The sequence below is a fragment of the Leucopleurus acutus genome (genome assembly GCF_964270905.1).
Source record: "Leucopleurus acutus genome assembly, chromosome: 16".
Classification (NCBI taxonomy): Eukaryota; Metazoa; Chordata; class Mammalia; order Artiodactyla; family Delphinidae; genus Leucopleurus; species Leucopleurus acutus.
This window is the reverse complement of record NC_139158.1, coordinates 48,301,459-48,322,169: the sequence shown is the minus strand read 5'-3', so window position 1 is coordinate 48,322,169 and position 20,711 is coordinate 48,301,459. Positions and strand designations below refer to the sequence as shown.

The 20,711-nt window shown below is 43.9% G+C and overlaps 1 protein-coding gene across 1 annotated transcript in view; it reads left to right on the top strand.

Moving 5' to 3' along the window:
* SPTLC3 (serine palmitoyltransferase long chain base subunit 3) overlaps nucleotides 1-20,711 on the top strand; it is a 125,934-nt gene that overhangs the window by 66,822 nt on the left and 38,401 nt on the right. Inside the window, exons 8-9 of the mRNA XM_082857724.1 lie at nucleotides 6,439-6,544; nucleotides 15,223-15,442. Of these exons, the coding sequence (XP_082713850.1) occupies nucleotides 6,439-6,544; nucleotides 15,223-15,442 (326 nt within the window). The remainder of the gene's footprint in view (nucleotides 1-6,438; nucleotides 6,545-15,222; nucleotides 15,443-20,711) is intronic.

Here is a 20,711-nt window from a genome sequence, read left to right as displayed (position 1 = left end):
TCCCTGCCTCCCCCAGATGGTAGAGTGATGCCTCCATCTCCCATGCAACTGTCCCGGGTCAGGGCAGTTGGGTTAGGCGGACGCAGCCAGCATTCACTGGGCGCCCTTGACTGCATCCTGACCTGAGACACAGGATCCAGGTGCTGACCCCTGGGCTCCCACAGTGCTCCCTGAATCAAGGCTCACCTTCCTGCACTGACCCCACTCCCCAGGGATCCTATTCAGCATTCTGTCTAGTCCCACAGGCCCTTCTCTAAGAATCAGAGCCCCCCATGCTTCATCAGGCCCAGAGTCTGAGTTCATGGGACGCTCTGTCCCCATGCATTAGGCTCTACCCATTCTTCACCTCATGTGCCCAAGGCCAGAAATTTCTGGGATGACCCTCTCCCCTGGGTAAGTAGGCCCTGCCCCTAGTACCTACCTCATCCTCTGCCCAGCCCAGGTCCTCTGCTCCCAGCTGCCTTTTGCCTACTTCCAGGAAGCTCACCTTGCTTCTTTGACCTACAAAAGGCCACGTGACACCTGCAAACATATTTGCAGACCCATTCAGAAGACCTGAACCAAAGTATGTAACCAAACTGCCTTGCAAAACCGAAGGCACCCATTTTTCTTTCTTTTTAAAATTTTTTTTTTGTATTTATTTATTTATTTGGTTGTGCCGGGTCTTAGTTGTATCAGGCGGGCTCCTTAGTTGTGGCATGCAAACTCTTAGTTGCGGCATGCATGTGGGATTTAGTTCCCTGAATGGGGATCGAACCCATGCCCCCTGTATTGGGAGTGCAGTCTTGTCCACTGCGCCACCAGGGAAGTCCCACACCCATTTTTCAATGCATCAGAAATGCCCTCATTGATCTCATGGAGGAGACTCTATAAATGTCACTTTGAGAGAAATATTTGCTTTGCTGGCCAGAACTGGACATTATGATTATGTTTTCCCCCAAAGGCTACACAAGGGGGCAGTTCCCCACAAACCATCTTAAAAATAAGAATAGTTTATCATCATTCACAGTTGTTTAAGTACCTACTGCTTAATAGTTCACATTTGGGCTCAATATTGAAGGATGAAACTGATTATCCCTGAAGGAACACGAAGAACAGGAAAAAGATGGGGGGAGGGCAAGGAATTAGAGTAACAAGTAGTATTTCTTCATCATCCAAACATCTTTTCACTTAAGAAATAGCTGTTGAGTGTCTATCCTGTGTAGGCATGAAAAGATTTTGGCAAGAAGCCCACAGAGCAGGGAACAAGAGGACGTATCTAAATGCAGGTGGAGGCAGGTTTCCTGGAGCTCTGAGCGATGAGGGTGAACCAGCAAGCACACTGGGCAGCACAAGGAAAGTGGAGGCTGCCCTTCAGCCCTGAACACGGGCCCTAGATGGAGAGCAGGGCAGGGCACAGAGGGATGGCCAAGTTCTCGTGTCTCAACAAAAGCTCAGTTGCACAAGAGATGAGGAAAGAGGCAGCCGAGACAGGAGAAACAGTGTTTTTGCTGTACAGGAAAGTAAGAAAGAAGCCAGAGACCTAGTTCTTATCTTTAGGAAGATACTTTTTGAACTACACCAACCTTCCTTCTGAGAAGGTTACAGCTTCCTTGTTGACTTGGGCTCTCTTCTCACAGGACTGTATGTGTAGTTTCCACAGATCCCGGAGGCTTGCTGACATTATGAGGGTTTTGAATTTAAGGACAGGTGCAGGAACAGGCTCGCAGAGCATCATTGTCACCTAAGCCTGATTGGAGCTTTGGGCACATAGCTGGACTCTCCCTGGGATTTAGTAATTCCCTAACCCGTGACAAACCAGGGCTGCTTTGCACCAGAACGTGGACCCCAGGCCATGTCTCATCACCCACCATGCCGGCTCCCTCCTCTGCCCGTCACAAACCAAAGGACCCCGCCTCGATGAGCCAGACTTGGTGGTGAATAATGTCTAAGGCGTTGTTGGTACTCAAATTTGTGGTGATTACAAATCCACAGTGTGTCATTATAACTTTGTAACATGATGGTACAGTTAGCACTGTGTGATTGCATCTTGATGGCATCAACTGTATTCTTTTAATTTCTGTATCTCAGGATTTTCTGTATACTCCAACAAGAAGCTGGTTTGTTTGGGCTTAGGGTCTTTTTTTTTTTTTTTTTTGGTTGTTATTGGTTTTACAAACCTTCTGGCATGAGTTTGCTTATCTGAAAAAAAAAACCAAAACCTAATCGTTCAGAGGTGTCATGAGGATTAACATAATGCGGGTATAAGTGCTTTAATAAGCATCATTATTTGAAAATCCCTTGCAGATGTTAGCATGTGATTTGCTGAAACTGTAGAACCTCATAAGGCCTGCAAGAACATAAACCACAATCCCCTGAATCCTATAGGTCTGTGACCCACACACTGTAGAATTATAGAACAAGGACCTAAAAATCAGAAACTACCAGATGTTAACATGGGTCCAGAATCCCACAGTGAGTGAAGTCATATCTTTCTCTGTCTAGCTTCTGTGATTCTAAGATGTTAGTGAGTTTGTCTCCCATGGCAGAACAATGGCTGATTGATCTCTTTGCTCAAGGATCCCAGTGTCTGGACACTGAGGGTTTTCTGAAGTTCCACTAAAAGCTTCTCCTCATCGAACTCTCCATTCATGACAAACACGATGAGTTCCTGCCATCTGCAAAATACAAAAACACATCAAGGTCTTTCGCAGGCTTGTTTTCTGTCCTGCCTGATATTAAAAGAATGGAGAGAAATTTATCTCTTTAGTGGGGTTCATTTAAACTCCCAAACTCAGGCTCTAACATGTATGTGACCCTTTTGATTGCATAAACAGTACAATAATCTCTGTGTGTATAGATTTTCGAAAACCTTAGAATATTCACTTTTAAGTGACTGATAATTTAGTTCACTTGGGTTTTCTTTTGAGTTTATTTTTGTGCATGGTGTTAGGGAGTGTTCTAATTTCATTCTTTTACATGTAGCTGTCCAGTTTTCCCAGCACCACTTATTGAAGAGACTGCCTTTTCTCCATTGTATATCCTTGCCTCCTTTGTCATAGATTAGTTGACCACAGGTACGTGGGTTTATCTCTGGGCTTCCTGTTCCATTGATCTATATTTCTGTTTTTGTGCCAGTACCATATTGTCTTGATAACTGTAGCTTTGTAGTATAGTCTGAAGTCAGGGAGGCTGATTCCTCCAGCTCTGTTTTTTTTGTTTGTTTTTTTTTGTTTTTTCTGTTTTTGTGTAGTACGCGGGCCTCTCACCATTGTGGCCTCTCCCGTTGCGGAGCACAGGCTCTGGAGGCGCAGGCTCAGCAGCCATGGCTCACGGGCCTAGCCGCTCTGTGGCATGTGGGATCTTCCCAGACTGGGGCACGAACCTGTGTCCCCTGCATCGGTAGGTGGACTCTCAACCACTGAGCCACCAGGGAAGCCCTCCAGCTCCGTTTTTTTCCCTCAAGATTGCTTTGGCTATTCGAGGTCTTTTGTGTCTCCATACAAATTTTAAGATTTTTTGTTCTAGTTCTGTAAAAAATGCCATTTGGTAATTTGATAGGGATTGCATTGAATCTGTAGATTGCTTTGGGTAGTATAGTCATTTTCACAATACCAATTCTTCCAATCCAAGAACATGGTATATCTCTCCATCTGTTTGTGTCATCTTTGATTTCTTTCATCAGTGTCTTATAGTTTTCTGAATACAGGTCTTTTGTCTCCTTAGCTAGGTTTATTCCTAGGTATTGTATTCTTTTTGTTGCAATGATATATGGTAGTGTTTCCTTAATTTCTCTTTCAAATTTTTCATCATTAGTGTATAGAAATGCAAGAGATTTCTGTGCATTGATTTTGTATCCTGCAACTTTACCACATTCATTGCTTAGCTCTGGTAGTTTTCTGGTGGCATCTTTAGGATTCTCTATGTATAGTATCATGTCATCTGCAAACGGTGACAGTTTTACTTCTTCTTTTCCAATTTGTATTCCTTTTATTTCTTTTTCTTCTCTGATTGCCGTGGCTAGGACTTCCAAAACTATGTTGAATAATAGTGGTGAGTGTGGACATCCTTGTCTTGTTCTTGATCTTAGAGGAAATGCTTTCAGTTTTTCACCATTGAGAACGATGTTGGCTGCTGTGGCTTTGTCGTATGCGGCCTTTGTTATGTGGAGGTCGGCTCCCTCTGTGTCCACTCTCTGGAGTCTGGGTTTGCTTTTATTACTATGGCATCGGAGTCACACTCACCATGTGCCATTTCTGTATAAAAACTTGTAAATTCCAAGTCCCAGAAGGAAAAACTCTGTAAGCAGGTATACTTATATTCATCAGCTCTTTATTTCCTTCAGAGACTAACAGGTCTGCGGTGGATTATAGAAAAGGGAGCTGCTTCCCCCAATCACATGGGTTACTTCAACATTTTAGGAACCCAGCCGAAAGCAAAAGGTCTAAAGATGAACGTTTGTTATCCCTGAAATTCTCAAAATAAGAAAGCTGCTTTCTGTTTCCTCGGCTGCCATCTAGTGGTCAGTGATGTAGTGACACTAAAACAACACTACATCTTACGTGAAGACTCAGAAGATTTATCTGCCTGTCTTTAACCTAGAGGGATGGGATAGGGAGTGTGGGAAGACGCAAGAGGGAGGAGATATGGGGATATATGTATATGTATAGCTGATTCACTTTGTTATACAGCAGAAACTAACACATCTTTGTAAAGTAATTATACTCCAATAAAGATGTTAAAAAAAAGCTAAAAACACAGTTAATTAAAGAAATATTACTGCAGGTATGAGGCAATTATCCTTTCTCATAATTCCTATTTAGATCCCAAAGTGTCATTCCCTTTCCTGTTTCCTGGTCTACAATCTTTTCCATGAAAAGACAAGCGATTCAACTATCATATATCACTTTAGCGCTAGCACTGTGCATTAGGACTAGGGCTAAAAGGATGAATAAGATAAGGTCCCTGCCTTCCCTGGAGAAGAGACATGAACTCAAATAATGAGCAGTGTGATGAGTGCTTAAATCCAGAATAGATGAGTCATCAAGGACACAAAGAAGAAAGAAAATCTGTTCTATTGGCCAAAAGAGTTTGAGTGGAGGCTTGCGTGGTGGGTGGAGGTTCTCCAGACAGACAAGAGCAGGGAAGCATGTAAGAGAGATGGGAGGCTGTGTGCTTGGGAATATTGAGAAATCATATGAGGAAGATAGCCAGGGACTAGAGCAGGAACGGCCTTTGGAGACTGCATTCTTTAGCTAGTCCCATAACAAACAACCTCGAAACCCCAGTAGCATCCAACAAATATCCCTTATTTCTTACTCATGACCGCAAGTGGGCTGGGCTAACTGTGCCCTACTTGTCTCTCAGCCTCTCCTGGGACCCTCCCAGGACCTGTGGACTACCCTGGAGTGTTCTTTTCATGTTACTGGTAGAAGCACAAGAGGAAAAGCAGAAACGTGTAAGGCCTCTTAAGGCCGAGGCGAGGAACCAACCTGCTCTCTCTTCCCTGGATTCTATTAGCCAAAGCATGTCACTTGGCTGAACCCAAGCCAGAGGCAGGGAAACACCTTCCGTTCCTTTAGTGGGAGGGCTCTGAGGTTGCATGTCAAAGGACTCAAATTAGGGGAGTGTAGGAATTGGGGCCAATGATGCCATCTGCCACAAGTTCTATCTTGGAAATGCTTATTTTGAGGTACCCATGGTTTTGTCTAAAATGTGGTTGGAAAACAGTTATGTAGCTCAAAATATAGGTCTGGCTTTGAGTGATGGACCCAGGAGTGCCAAGACCCCAAACCTGAACCCTTGTGGACCCCATCCCACACGAACTGGTCCAGAATCTCTAGGAGTGAGAGAAGGAATCTACATTTTTACTGGTTCCCCAAATGATGATTCTTTCAAAAGTTTCTTAAAGTTTTGAAAGAAATCAGGACTGCTTTGTACCAGAACATGGCCTCCACACCACATCCATTTACCCACCTCCCAAAACTTAGGCAGTGAGACCCCTGCCAGCCCAAAATGCTGCCGTCCTGTGCAAAACCAGCTAAACTCTACCATGCTGGTGGCTAAACCATCGATTGGTGAGTGTTAGTTAATGATATCCCTCAGGGCTAATTTTCACCTGGCAACGAAGCTTAAGTTTAAGAAATGCACTTAATGTAAAGCTGCAATCTCTGCTAAGGCAGGTGAGGACAGCCTTTGAAGAGCCTGTGAAACTATGTGCTCCCACTAGAGGTTTATTCTGCTGGCTTTACAAACCTGACTACTCAGCTTGTCAGAGTTAACTTTTACTAAAAACTGGACTTGTCTGCCCCCCAAGGTGTTCTCTGACTTCGACTTTGCTCTCTGAAAGTTTGGGTCAGAGGCTGAGCCTAAAATATCTGCTGCCTTCTGCAAAAAGAAAATGAAGGAGGAAAGGAAAAGCCCTCTCATGACTCAATTTTTTGTGTGTATTATTTAAAGACATGCAAAGCCTAGAGAAGCTCCTGAGAGATGCTGTAATCTACGGCCAGCCTCGAACCCGCAGAGCCTGGAAAAAGATTCTCATCCTAGTGGAGGGCATCTACAGGTATGTAAATAACCGGAGACCTATTCACACACTGAGGCCCACAGCGAGCTGACAGATGGGGCAAGGCTGACCTCTCCTAGTTAAATGGAAAAATGAGTTAGATATAGGTGTTATGAAGGGACCTGAGTCAGAGCTATCAATGTGAACCATCAGGTCTTGGGTCACCTGTCTTTTCAATGACCATACGTATGGCGGAGCACCCTGGAGGCTGGCGTACTTAAGAAGGTGTCTTCAGAAACGTCCTGACAGAGCATTGCTAACTTGTATTGATTCCACTACCTTTGGCTGCCCCACAGTTTCAAAGGCTTTTAGGGGATGGGTTATTCAACCTCAGAACACTCTTTGCCTTTATGACAAAGGCAGGAAAGTAGATACTGCTGGTGGGCACCCAGCTGCCCCTAACTCAATAGTGCACCCAGAGTCCAGGCTTGCTGAACTTGGCCAACTGTTAGCATCAGGCTACAAAAAGCTTGCACATTTTCTTCAAGGTAAGGTTAACCTGGAGTACAATTCTTGATGCAGAGCTGGGAAGAGGGGGAGACGCTCTTAGCATCTGAAGGCATGCTCAGTCTTCCCACAGCTTGTAGGCTGAGCAGACAAAACACCCACTAAGCCGGTCAGAGCTGCACTTTCATATTGCTGGTTGTGATTGAATTTGCTTCATTCTGCGTCTGAATTGATGATCGTTACTAAGGTAGGAACTGCTCCCAAGTTTGTCTTCTGTTGGATGCCCTAGTCCATGAGTCAAGGAAACATTACTTCAGAGTTACTCACTCCTAAATCAATTCTCAATCTTAATGTTAGAAGAAGCAAGAGCAATGTTTCCTATGGGTTAATTATGGGAAAGTGAACAAGATTAAAAGGAAGGGAATGGGGCTTCCCTGGTGGCGCAGTGGTTGAGAGTCCGCCTGCCGATGCAGGGGACACGGGTTCGTGCCCCGATCCGGGAAGATCCCACACGCCGCGGAGCGGCTGGGCCCGTGAGCCATGGCCACTGAGCCTGCGCGTCCGGAGCCTGTGCTCCGCAACGGGAGAGGCCACAACGGTGAGAGGCCCGCTCAGTTGTCACAACTGCAGTAAAGTACTGCTGGCGTCCTGGCATCTGGTGGGCAGAGGCCAGGGAGGCTGCTAAGCGCCCTACCATGCACAGGATAGTCCCCTGCAACGGAGAACTATCTGGCTCAAAACGTCAACAGCGCCGAGTTTGGGAAACCCTGCTGTAGGATAACGTAACCACTCACTGGCCCTGAACTTGCTACTTTTAGGAAATAATCTCATCTTGACTCCGGGCTGTCAGAGCCTCAAGCACGGGTCTTTCTCCCTGTGTGATTCGTGCCAGATGCCAGCCTGGGAGGGGAGAACTTATCTAAACACCTGTCAATCAAGCCTGGACTGGTGGGAGCACAGATCAGCGGAGGGAGAGCAGACGGGCATCTCCTTTAACCAGAGTAAACAGAACCCAACTGCAAATAAACAGAACTTGGCTTCACTAAAGAGAAGTTGTGTTCTAAGTACTTTGATCATGGCTGAAATTAAGTGGACCACCAGCGTTTCACTGTCAAATATTCCCATCAGTTACACAAAGAAAACCCTCTGCTAATGGCTAGGTTGGGCCTGGGTCCTACCATGATATCAGGAGGATAGGGGAGCCAGGTGTGGACTTCGGCTCCAAAACAGGGTGGCAACAAACCACAGCTTAGGGTTCACTAGCAATGGTGACTGCCCAGTGACCTACTGCTGTGAAACAAGCCACCTCAAAGCACGGTGGCTTACACAGCAATGAGTTATTATTTCCCACGCTACTGTGGGCTGTCTGGACCAACTGGGCAGCTCTGCTCCATGTGACATTGGTTGGAGTCATTCATGTGGCTGCTTTCTATGGGGTGTTTGGCTGGGTCTGGAACATCCAAAATGACCTCACTCACACATGTGGGCTCTTGGTACTGGCTGTGGACTGAGGTGCCTTATTCTCTCCTCTTCTCTGGGGTGCTTTCTCTATATGTAGGTTTTTCTCGTTCAGCAGTCTAGCTAGAGCTTCCTTACAACATGGTGGCTGGCTTCCAAGAGAATGAAAGCAGAAGTTGCCAGCCTTTTAAGGGCTGGGCCCAGAACTGGTACAACATCACTATGCCATAGTCTATTGGTCAAAGCATGACACCAGTCTAGCCCAGATTCAAGGGGAGGAGAAACAGACCCCACCTCTTGATGGGAGGATTGGTTTGTGTATACAGGGAGGGGAAGACTTACAGGCAACCATCTTTGGAGGCAATCTACCACAGCAGCTCCATCAACCCGACATGTATACAGGGAGAAGTCTCCACTGTCCATGGACTTGCCTCCTCAGAGATGTTCCTTTTTTCTCACCTGCGCAGGAATCTTGTCTTTAAATGAGACTGTGACCTAAAGGCACTCATTCATATATAGGAAACAGGACCCTTCTTAAACAGGCCTCAGTACCTCCTGGGACCTCAGTTTCCTCGTCCGTAAAATAAGACTAGCCTAGAGTAGAGTTCTGGAACATATGGATGTTCTCATTTGCTGCTCTCACCAGAAAATGGAATTATTTCCCACAAGATTTTCCAAAGGGCCAGGGTTACGAATGTGAAACCAGTGGTTCACAAATGTACTTTTACTTTCCAGAGATGTATTATGGATGTATACCTTGTTAGAATTCACACAAAACCTCCTTAGAGTTTCACCCCCAGATCTTTCTTATCTCTGGCTGTGGTTTGCCCCCATGGGCAAAGTCTCCCTACCACAGACAGCTCCCATAAATCAATTTCTTCAAAACTCCAAAAAAGAGCAGTCAGCCAACTCAGACAGTTTCAGGTAGGTATCAAGGTAGAAAAGGCTAGATACCAAATCCAAGAAGTCAGTAAACTCCACAAAAGCAGTTATGATAATAATAATAATGGTAGCAATAGTAATATCGTCATCCATAGATCATGTATGTATTAATATTTATATACAGACTATAGGGGAGTCAGGATTTGGAGGGAGGCCTGGGACATGGGTGTAGATCCTGTGTTGCTGCCTATAACTATGTGCCCTTCATAGGGTTCTCTTGTAAGAATTAAATGAGATCACATAAGCTAGTGCTTCGAGAAGCCCAGCGCATGGTAAACCCACAACCAAGGGTAGCTGTCTTCATCATTGAATTTATTTTCAGTTGAGGAAGTTGCAACTCAGAAAGCAATAGGCCATCTGCATGCCGAAGCTGTTTGACTCCTGAAGGATGGGTGTCAGAGGACAGGGTTCATATTTGTCATGTGTTATTGCTAAACATTTCACATGTGCTATTGTGAGTAAGCGCCTCCAGTACTCCTAAGTTTATTGTGAGGATGAAGAAACTCGGGTTCCAAGACCTAGACAACTTGCCCCTGGGCAGATAACTGAGATAAATCCGAGCTGGGATTCAAACCAGGTGGCCCTGCTGGGACAGAGGCCCAATGGAAACAGAAGAATCAGCCCATGTGTCCACATTCAATGAAGTCAATGTGGAAAATGCAAGGTCATCCATTTGCCTTTCAGCATCAACCTGTCTAGGGCTCGGTTTCTTCATCGGTAAAATTGGGAGATTGAAACTTGAAGTATAGAGTTCCATGATTCCATAATTTGGGGTTTAGAAGTACAATAGTATTATTTTAGTGTTCTCACCTGCATTTTCTTTTAAGTCTTGTTTTAAAGTCACAGTCTTCTAGTTTTGTGTCTCTGAGAAACCTAGTGGTTGATTCATGGTGGTCAAAAAATCTCAAAATTATTCAAAAATACACTAGAGATGGGCAGAGAGGTCCCAAATAACTGGGGGTATAAACTAGCATAGCCGGAGCCCAAACTTTCAAAATAAAATTAATCAAGAAATACTATCCAACCTTTTCCAAAAATACACATATAAACAAAGGTTGAAATCTCAGAATGCCATTTTCTCTAAGAATGTAAGCCATTCTCCTGCCCCAAATAATGTAAGTTTAAGGACTGAGATCTTCAGTGGTAAACTCTCACCTATACCTCTGTGGTTTAAACAAAGACAGAGACAAAGAAAACAGTAGTTACTTTATTTTTAATTAAGCTTAGTTCCTTTTTTCCCCTTTCTTTCCACCTTCCTTTCTCCCTTTGGATTGTACTCAGGGCCCACCAAGGAGATTTTTCCACCATGTAAGTTGGCAAACCAGTGGTTTAAATCCCAATCCTGCCAGTGGGTAATATGGTTTATAGGTGGAGGAGAAGGTGGTGAGAGGGAGATTTCAAACAGGAGTCTTGTTACTTAGCTAATACATTATGTAATAGAAAAGATATAAAGAAATTATTCACTGACTTGCTGGTTTAAGAATCATTCAGGTCCCTGCACAGAACTTCACATTAACTGGTGGAATTATCTTTACCTACAGTTGTATTTTAGTTGTTTTTTTTTTCTATTCAAGTCAAAAGAAAACACAACCTTCCACTCAGGAAGAAAGAATAAAACACTGTTCTTAGGTTTGTTTGGGTTTTTTTTAAATCGTTTCTGGCACAGTGTTCTTGGACAGCAATCTGCAGCAATAACATAGATAGCCTTTTCATGTAAACACCACACTCAGTATCTCACTACAGGGAAAGGTTCAATTCAAATTTGGTCACATTGAGAGAATGAAAACTTAGTGTGGGTAAATATAGCTCTTTATGAAAACTGAATTCCCTCTAGGACTCATGTGTGCCCTACATTAACTCCTGAAATCAGCAGTATTGTGGAGTCATTAATCTTCGAGGAAGAAATATAAACCAGGTGAGCAGGCTCCTCACATCAGCTAGATCGGCCCAAGCAAAGATGGCTAATTAGCTGCCCGGAGTGTCTGCAAACTGTTCAACATTAACTCCGGTTCCTGCCAAACTCAGTTCCAGAACAAAGAATGGCTATTTGTGACATGTCAGGCTTTTAGCATGTTTGTGTTACCAATTTAGAACATTTTAAAAGATGAGAAGATTCTAGAATTTGGAGGGCATACAGCCATTTATTATGTGTGACACCCATATGCTTTCTTCCTGGAAAATTCAACACAGAGCATTGTCAAGGGCTCCCAATTTCTCAAATTAGGCCTCGTTGCTACCATTTCCTCCTAAGCTCCACCTGAGGACAAGAACAACCCAATGGGAGCTTGTTATACGTCAGACACTTTACAAATATTATTTCTAGTCATTCTGATAAAGGCCTTATGAGCAGTGTGTCATCATCATGCTTATTTTATATCCGAGGAAACTGAGGCAGTGAAGAGCAAATAAGTTGCCCAAGTCCTCAGTTAGTAAGTGGTGTGGCTACCATCTCAGCTTAGGCAGTCAGCCGGCTGGACCTCCTCCCCGTCAATGGAAACAACTTTAACAAGCAATTACTCTAAGAAAATACTGGAATTAACTTGCAAACTTCTATAAGAGAAGATGACTCTATTTGGTCTTCATGTCATTAAAATCTGAAAACAGCCTTTCAGAATGACCTTGTGAAAAGCACAAGTGTAATAAGCTGGACTTCATTAAAATTAAGAACGTTTTCTCTGCAAGACAATGCCAAGAGCATTAGAAAGACATGCCACAGACTGGGAGAAAATATTCGCAAAAGATACATTGGATAAAGCATCATTATCTAAAAGATACAAAAAACTCTTAGAACTCAACAATAAGAAAACAAACAACCGGGTTAAAAAATGGGCCAAGGACCTTAACAGATACTTCACCAAAGATTTACAGATGGAAATAAGCATGTGAAAAGATGCTCCGCATCATATGCCATCAGGGAAAATACAAATTAAAACAATGAGATACCGCTACACACTTGTTAGAAGTACACAATCTGGGACACTGACAACAGTAAACGCTGGCAGAGAATGTGCAGTAACCCAGAGCTCTCATTCACTGCTGGTGGGAATGCAAAATGGTCCAGCCACTTTGGATGACAGATTGGTGGTTTCTTACAAGCATGCTCTGACCATACAATCCAGAAACCATGCTCCTTGGTATTTACCCAAAGGAGTTGAAAACTTGTGTCCACTCAAAACCCTGCACACAGATGTTTGTAGCATCTTTATTTATAATTGCCCAAACTTGGAGGCCACCAAAATGTCCTTCAGTTGGCAAATGGCTAAATAAACTGTGGTCCATCCAGACAATGGAATTTTATTCAGCACTAAAAAGAAATGATCTGTGGAGCCAATGAAAAGATGCGGAGGAAACTTAAATGCGTATTATTGAGTGAAAGAAGCCACTCTGAAAATGTTACATAGTGTATGATTCTAGCTACATAATGTTCTGGGAAAGGCATTACTATAGAAACAGCAGAAAGATCCCTGGTTGCCATGGGTTGGGTGTGGAGAGGGATAAGTAGGTAAGCACAGTGGATTTTTAGGGCAGTGAAAGTAGTTTGTGTGATGTTATAATGATGGATACGTGTCATTATGCATTCGTCCAAACCCATAGAATGTATGATGTCAAAACTCAGCCTCTGTGCACCAATACCAAATCAAATCTTGGAGACAGAGTTTTGGGTGAAGTAGAAAAGAATAACTTTATTGCTTTGCCAGACAAAGGGGGACACGGGCTAATGCTCTCAAAACTGTGTGTCCCAACCTGGGGGGATTTGGTGAGGAGTTTTATAACCATGGTTCAAGGATGGAGTTGCTGATAAGGCTCAGGGTGTATGCAGGGCCTGCCTTCCTTTAATCTGGCCTTTGGTGGTCTTTTGATGAGCTTCTGTGGTTCTGGAGGTTATCAAACTGACCTCTCTTGAATGAAGAGTGCTTCATCAAGTAGTTAACATCTTCCATTTGTTGGGGGTTTTAGTTCTGCCAAAACTTGGAAGCACACCAAAATGTCCTTCAGTTGGCAAATGGGTAAATATGAGAAGAGCTCGAAGATATTGTTATGTGTATCCCTTGAGGCAGAACCAGGACCCTGACCCAAGGCCGCACTATTGTTTCTTGACTGCTCTTCCCTTGTCTCTGCATCCCCTCTCTTCCCTGATTAGCAACTGTTTGAACTTGCCCTTTGGAACGCAGGGTAGGTCATGAAAGCTGAAACCTATTTCCTACAAATGAGAAACAGGGGACAGAAGGCTTTTGTGCCCAGGAGCCCCACAGGGTCCTGCTTGGTTTCACATACAATGCCAAGAGTGAACCCTAATATAAACTATGGGCTTTAGATGATGATGTACCAATGTAGGTTAATCAGTTGAAACAAATGTACCACTTCGGTGGGTGATGTTGATAGTGGGGGAGGGTATGCATATGTCAGGCGGGGGTATATGGGAAATCTCTGTACCCTCTACTCAATTTTGCTGTGAACCTAAAACTGCTCTGAAAAATAAAGTCCTGTAAAAAAAAGAAAAAGCATCCAACACCTGTTGGTCTGGGTAACTACATAACAGCTGGACTGTTTTGACTGAATCGACCTAACACTTAAATTATTTTTTAATACATTAAATAAATACATAAACTAATTAAGAAGAAGGGAGAAGTTCAACTCTGTTTGTGTCAACTGACTAGTTCTTGAACTAAATTGATGGGTTGCTTAAACTGTTTGACAAGCTCCTTCATGGGGGTGAGGGTGTGAGTCTGTGTGTTTTCATAGAACTCGCCTGTCAGTGCAGTCAAAACTGTGTGAGCTGTGGACACAGCTTAAGAAGTGTTCTGAGAACTGATTAAAGACAAGAGTTCTTCTAAATCCGTTGGGTTCCAAGAGGTGTCATGTAAATATCAATGTTCATTTCACTTGCTTATTTACTTCCTGTCTTTCCCTTTGCTGGAGGACTAGAAGTGTTTTTGCAATTTAAAATACCATGTAAATTTACCAAATTACAATAATACCATGAAAAATTAAGCACTTAGGCAACAAAAGTTGATCTATAGCAGTGGTTCTCAGAATGCTGTCTCCAGCTAGCAGTAGGAGAATCTCCCAGGAGCTTGGTAGAAATGCCAATTCGGAGCCCATCCCAGACCTACTAAATCAGAAACTCTGTGGGTGGGACCCAGCAATCTGTGTTGTAACAAACCATTCAAGGGACTCTGATGCTCACTCAAGATGGAGAACCATTGCCCTAAAGGAAAAGAAGGGACACCACCAGAAGCCTCGAATAAGCCTTTGAGTTCAGTGAGGACTGAACAGGAGACCCTAAGGACTTTCTCCCATGCTTTAATAAATTTATGATGTCTTAAAGTTCTTTTGTGTGTTTCTAATTCCTTCTTTTAATCTTTGGCAATTCAAGCACTGTGTTTAGGTCAGACAGAACTGACCAAGTAGACAGTCGCAGGCTGATGAAGATACATCAACATAGAGCAATTTAATTAAAACTAGCAAAATACCTAGAATCCAACATGGTCAGTCTAGTTATGCTAGTCGGCTTTACTAATATGGATAAATTGATCAACAATGCAGTGAGCTGTTTACTTGGGAATTAGCTATAACAACTCAAAGCACTTAAATCCACTGAATGTAAATTATTTTTTTTCCCCAAGTGAAATAATGCCAGAGCAGCCTTACAAGATTGAGAGGTTTGTCTCCACCAAATAAAATATGCCTTCAGAAGAAAGGAATGGCATGTCCCTGTCTTCCCCTTCTGGTGTCAGGGCAGACTGTCTGAGAAGTACTGAAAGGGAGAGTGACACAGAGTTTCCCTGGAGGGTACACACAGGTGATGAGCATTTCTCCTTATGCCCTAGCATGGAAGGTTCCATCGCGCGTCTATCCCAGATCGTGGCTCTAAAGAAGAAATACAAGGCTTACCTCTACGTAGATGAAGCTCACAGTATTGGGTCCGTGGGCCCGACCGGCCGGGGTGTGATGGAGTACTTTGCCATGGACCCCAGAGATATTGATGTATTTATGGGCACATTCACCAAAAGCTTTGGCGCCTCAGGAGGTTACATAGCTGGAAGGAAGGTAAGAGACCGATCCCTTGTGTCTGTTTAAAACCTGAATGCCCTCGGACGGTAGTCTGCGGGGTCTTCTGATTTCCCTGAGAGCTTCAGTTCAGTTCAACACACTTGACTGATGAGGGCAGCCTTGCCACCGTGTGTTCACAGCCATGGCAGGCCCAGAAGGTCAAGGAGCTCATTCTCTGATAACGCAGAGGAGCATGTGATGAGTAATCACATGACCATAAAAAGACAACACCGGCTGTGCACACAGGCAAAGACAGCACAAAGGAAAGGGCAGTACCTAAGAAGTCTTAGAATGAATGTCAGTCTTGTAGACAAAGGATGGGGCAGCGGGGTTTATATTTCAGAAAGAGGGAATGATGTCTAACAAGCCACAGAAGTGATGCTGCAGAACTGTAAGTCGTTTGGGTTTTGTGGCGTGAAAAACGCAAGGTGGGTGGTAGAAACAGTGAGCAGAGGTCAGATGCTAAGGACACTGACCCTGTGCTACAAGTTGTGGGTTTTCAGAGTTTTAATCAAAATAGTAGCAAGATCGGAAATGTCTTTTTAAGAGATTTTCTCTGCAAACTAATTCTCTTCCACAATTTTGGATGAGCCATGGGTCAAATCTTGGCATCCTCTGATACCTTATCTAGGTGACTTAAGATTCTGATCTGAAGGAATCAGACTGTTAAGTGTTATCCCTGTCATTCCACTGCCAATGTCACCAAGGGGGTTGCTAAAATAAAACAAATGCTTGAAAGGATTTTAAAAGAAGAGGGAAGGGGTGGAGAGAAAGAAAATGAAATATTAAAACCTGGGTTTCAGGGCTTCCCTGGTGGCGCAGTGGTTGAGAGTCCGCCTGCAGATGCAGGGGACACGGGTTCGTGACCCGGTCCGGGAAGATCCCACATGCCGCGGAGCAGCTGGGCCCGTGAGCCATGGCCGCTGAGCCTGCGCGCGTCGGAGCCTGTGCTCCGCAACGGGAGAGGCCACAACAGTGAGAGGCCCACACACCGCAAAAACAAAAACAAAACAAAAAAAACCCCTGGGTTTCAGGGCTCAGAGAGCCAGTTAATCTGCTCCTTTATAGGACAGTCTAATCCAAATCCTGAGAGCTGTCTCCCCCAGGCCTACACCTGTCCCAGAGAGACTGTGATAGTGTAGCTGGCTCCAGCCAGGAGGGCAAAGAAGGCTCAAAAGCAGTGCATGCCGGTGGCTGGATGGCTTCTCTAAAATTCCTGATTCCTCACTCACTGTCCCCAGCAGGAACAGGAGTTCAGACTCCTGGTAAACCAGTTAGACAAAACCAGAGAGTACGGCGAAAACAGTCTGGTTGTGGAAAGCCCGTGATTTAAAACAACAGATTTTATTACGGCCACTGACCCTGCCATGAGATGCGCAAATGCTTAAAACGTCCAGAGCTTTTAGTGGTCTTTACCCTTCAAGAAGCATCACTTTCTTCCGAGCTCAAAGCATTGTTGTTCAGCGTCCTTTCACTGGTCTGTGGGAATTCGCTGGGTGATGCTAAAAACATAGGGAATGCCCAGGATCTTACAAAACTCAGCTAAATCTGGTGAGAGGTTAAACTTTCCGTTTCTCGACTGTCAAAGCAATGGGATCAGAGGGTCTCAAAGGAGGCATGCCCCCGACTCAGGCTACTTGGCTTTGTGATTACTTTAGCAGAAGTTCTGAGCTACGAAATTTTTAACCAAGCGTAACTCTGTTTCCTGAACCAAAGGCACCTGAATAAACTGAAGCGAGTGGATCCTTGAAATGTTGTCAGACGTGGTAGCTGTCATCATGTCCCCCTTAGAGTTCCTTCAAGTGATACCCGCTTTAAACAAAGGCTCCTGACGGCCCCTTTAGGACCAGCTCAGTATGGTTCTCTCACATACTCTCCATCCTAAAGTCAGGTGGACTATTTTAAAAGTGTATTTGCTCTTGTCTATGGAACTTCTATTGATTTGGGGTAGATACTGAACAATTGTGAAAATTATTGAGTATTTACATTAATCAAGAGGAAGATAAAAGTATGTAGATCATTTTTTGCTCTTTAAAAAAACTTATTTTGTTCATACTTAGACCCAGAGGGCTTCATCATTTCCCCCTTTCCCCTCTCCACCTCCCCGCCCTCCCCCTCACCTTCCCCTCTCGCTCTCCCTCCCCTTCCCCTTACTCCCTCCACAAATACTCTGCAGTCTCTGAATTTACCACTAGGTGGCAGCAAGAATTAGAGAGTGTTCGGCTGACCCATGCAGAGACCTACTGTCCTGAAACAGCAAGATGCAAAACCTAGAAAACACAGGGTAGTTTTCAAGATGTGGAGGGTGAGCAGGAGATAGGAGGTCACTTGAGAAAGTGTCTGCATGGGCCGTTCCCTGATGATTTAAAACTCAGTCAGGTAAACACCTGTCTGGAATCGTTTTGGTGAGACTGTGATAAACCCAGATAAACTGTGGTTTCCTTCCAGCCTAATGAGCCCATGAGTTAATGGAACTTATGCATCTGCTCCTCTGTGCATTTAATTTGTTAAATTAATTTAATTTTATATTATGTATAGTTTCCATTTAAATCATAGTTTTTATGTCCCTGGACTTTGAAGAATTTTCACTTTCAGTTTGTTTTAAACTATTTAATTGATAGGACATAGGATTGGGCAAATGCTACAGATTTGTTTGAAAAAATAATCTTTCTAGTGTCTGTTTAAATAATTTGAGTTCAGAGTTTCATCATACATATTTTTTCTGGATATTTTAAAGTATATCCAGCATTCTAGATACTAAATACTACAAAAGCAACAAAATTAACCATAAAAAAATGTTAAAGTGCACACACTAGGACTTTATATTTTTCTGAAATCTTAATAATTTCAAGTTCACTCTGCTCATGGGCTTCCTAGTAAATCTTGAGATTTGAAAATAATTACTTGAGTCCAAAAATCTAGAAAACTATAAAACTGTCTAGCTCTTAACTCTCCTTTTAAATGTCAAGGTCAGTGTTAGTGGCACAGGAACTATATTCCTAGTAATAGTTGCTAGGAGGCTCTAGAAATCTTTAGGGAGCAGGTGAAGGCAGATGATGCGTCACGTAAGAAAAAATATTCAGAAACACACAAAAGGAAAATTGGTTTGGTGCTAAGATACGACTACAGAGAGTAGAGATTCTTTTTGTCCTCACTTCAGCCTTCCGGTAACAAAATGTCCTACAAATTCATCTCCACTCTTGGAGTTTACTGCCTTGGCCTGACCTACTCTCCCAACCTCAGGGAAACTGCTAAAACAGTCTCTCAGGAGCCAGCAAGGTTTTACTGTTTTGCCCACTGTGAGTTCGGAGCTGCTGTAGCTGATCCAGAACACCCCACCGTGAGTCTTTCTCTCCTTTCAAGACCTTCAGGTGAAATGTCAGGTACTTACTTCCCTCCACCTATCAGAGCTCCATGCCATGAACGGCTTCTTGGAAGAAAGCCTGAGCTGATGGGGCTAGTTTCCTTATTTTTATTTTTCAATTTGCATTAATGCAGTTGCTGAGGAGATGGGGTCAACACTGCAGACCCCAGCTTCTAGGATCCCGGGTTTTGCTCAGGCAAGGATCCTGAGTCCTCTTGCATGCCTGGGGTTGAGCACTGGCTTTCACAGCCTCCACTGGGTGACCAGAGATTTGCAAATGAATGAAGCAAAAGTGACCCTCCTGACTGATAGGTTGCAGGGCTGAGATTCTGGAGGAGGGGACTGGGCAGCCAAGCTTGGCGTGAGTGCTAGCCCAGAAGCCTGGGCGCCAGACGAAGGCAGAAGCCAGCTCTGCCCTGCGTGCTCAGCCCTGGCTGTATTTAACAGCCCTTTGAAGTAAATGGGGGTCATGGAACGAACGCCAAGATGTTTACCCTAAGAGCCTCCTGTCTAACTTTCTCAGAAAAGCCACCCTTGTCCTTGAACTCCAGGCTCAGGGTTTTGCATTTACTAATGGCCTTGGAAACCTCGGTCTGAAGAGACCTCTAACCCAGCCTGAAGGAAAACACAACATGGTCTCTCCTTAAGACCAAAGCTAACTCGTAATTCATGGTTCATGGCATCCAGTGGGCAAGTGATAGGAGGAAATCGGAAAACCAGGAACCAAGGCTTCCTTGATGTTCTGCTGAGGGGACTCCAAGAGTCCCACTTTCTGAACCACACAGGTAAATTACCTCCCATCCACACACTCAGATTCTGAGAGAAATTGGACTCAGTCTGAAAGAAATAAGATTATGGGCAAGACAGTCTTACTGCTTAAAGGAAGTGATACTGTGGTGATGAGGCATCTATTCAAACTAAGGATGCATGTGACCTTGGCTTTGTGAAATTTCTCAATTTGATAGGAAAATTGGGGGTTGGGGATATAAAGACCCCTTTAGGGATCAAAGGCAGCTTTGTTTTGTTTCTTTGATCTTTGTCAGCAATGCCCCAAGGCTACGAGAATATTGCTATACCTGTTCCTAAGAATGTAGCTTAATACCTCCCTCTATACTTCAGGGACCCTCACCACCCTTCCTTAGCCCCTAAACCCTTCTGCTTTCCATTAGACCATCAGTATTTACCAGAACCCCACTAAGTACCCACCACTATGGATTATAAGAGAGTGTATAATAAAATATATAACTCAGTTCCCTACTCTCAAGGAGGTTCCAGTTTCTTTGGAGAAATAAATGTAATAGACAGGAAATATTTTGAGACTGATACAATTCAATCTGTGGTTTAGAACTGTGAACACTTGAGTACATTAGGAATTCTCCTCTTCCCCTCCTCCTCCAGAGGTGCAATCTCTGTGGATTAGGGAAAGGACCACAGGGATAAGTAGCAGTGAAGGTGGTCTTCTCTGTGCTCTTTGGGCCATCCCCCACCCTGTGCCAAGCCAGCTCCTCTAGTCTGAAGAAGTAATACAGTGCAGAGCTAAGGGGGGTGCAAGGGGGGCGGTAATCTCGGGACAGACTGTTTGGGTCCAAATCCTCGTTATCCAGCCACTTTTTGGTTGGATAATTTTCTGATCTGTTCCATGACTCAGTGATCCCACCTGTAAAATGGAGATAAAAGTAATACCTATCTCATAGCGTTATTGTGAAGCTGAGTTAATACATGCAAATATACATGTAAAATACACATAAAATTCTCAAAATGGAGCTTCAAGCAGCCAGCGAATATCAGCTCTGGGTCTATCAATGAACTGTCAGCTCTACCATCTTTGCAGTCATGCAATCTGCCATCAGGTCTGGGTTCTCCTTTCTTTAGAATGCCTCTCTTTTCCTTTCTTTTCACTCC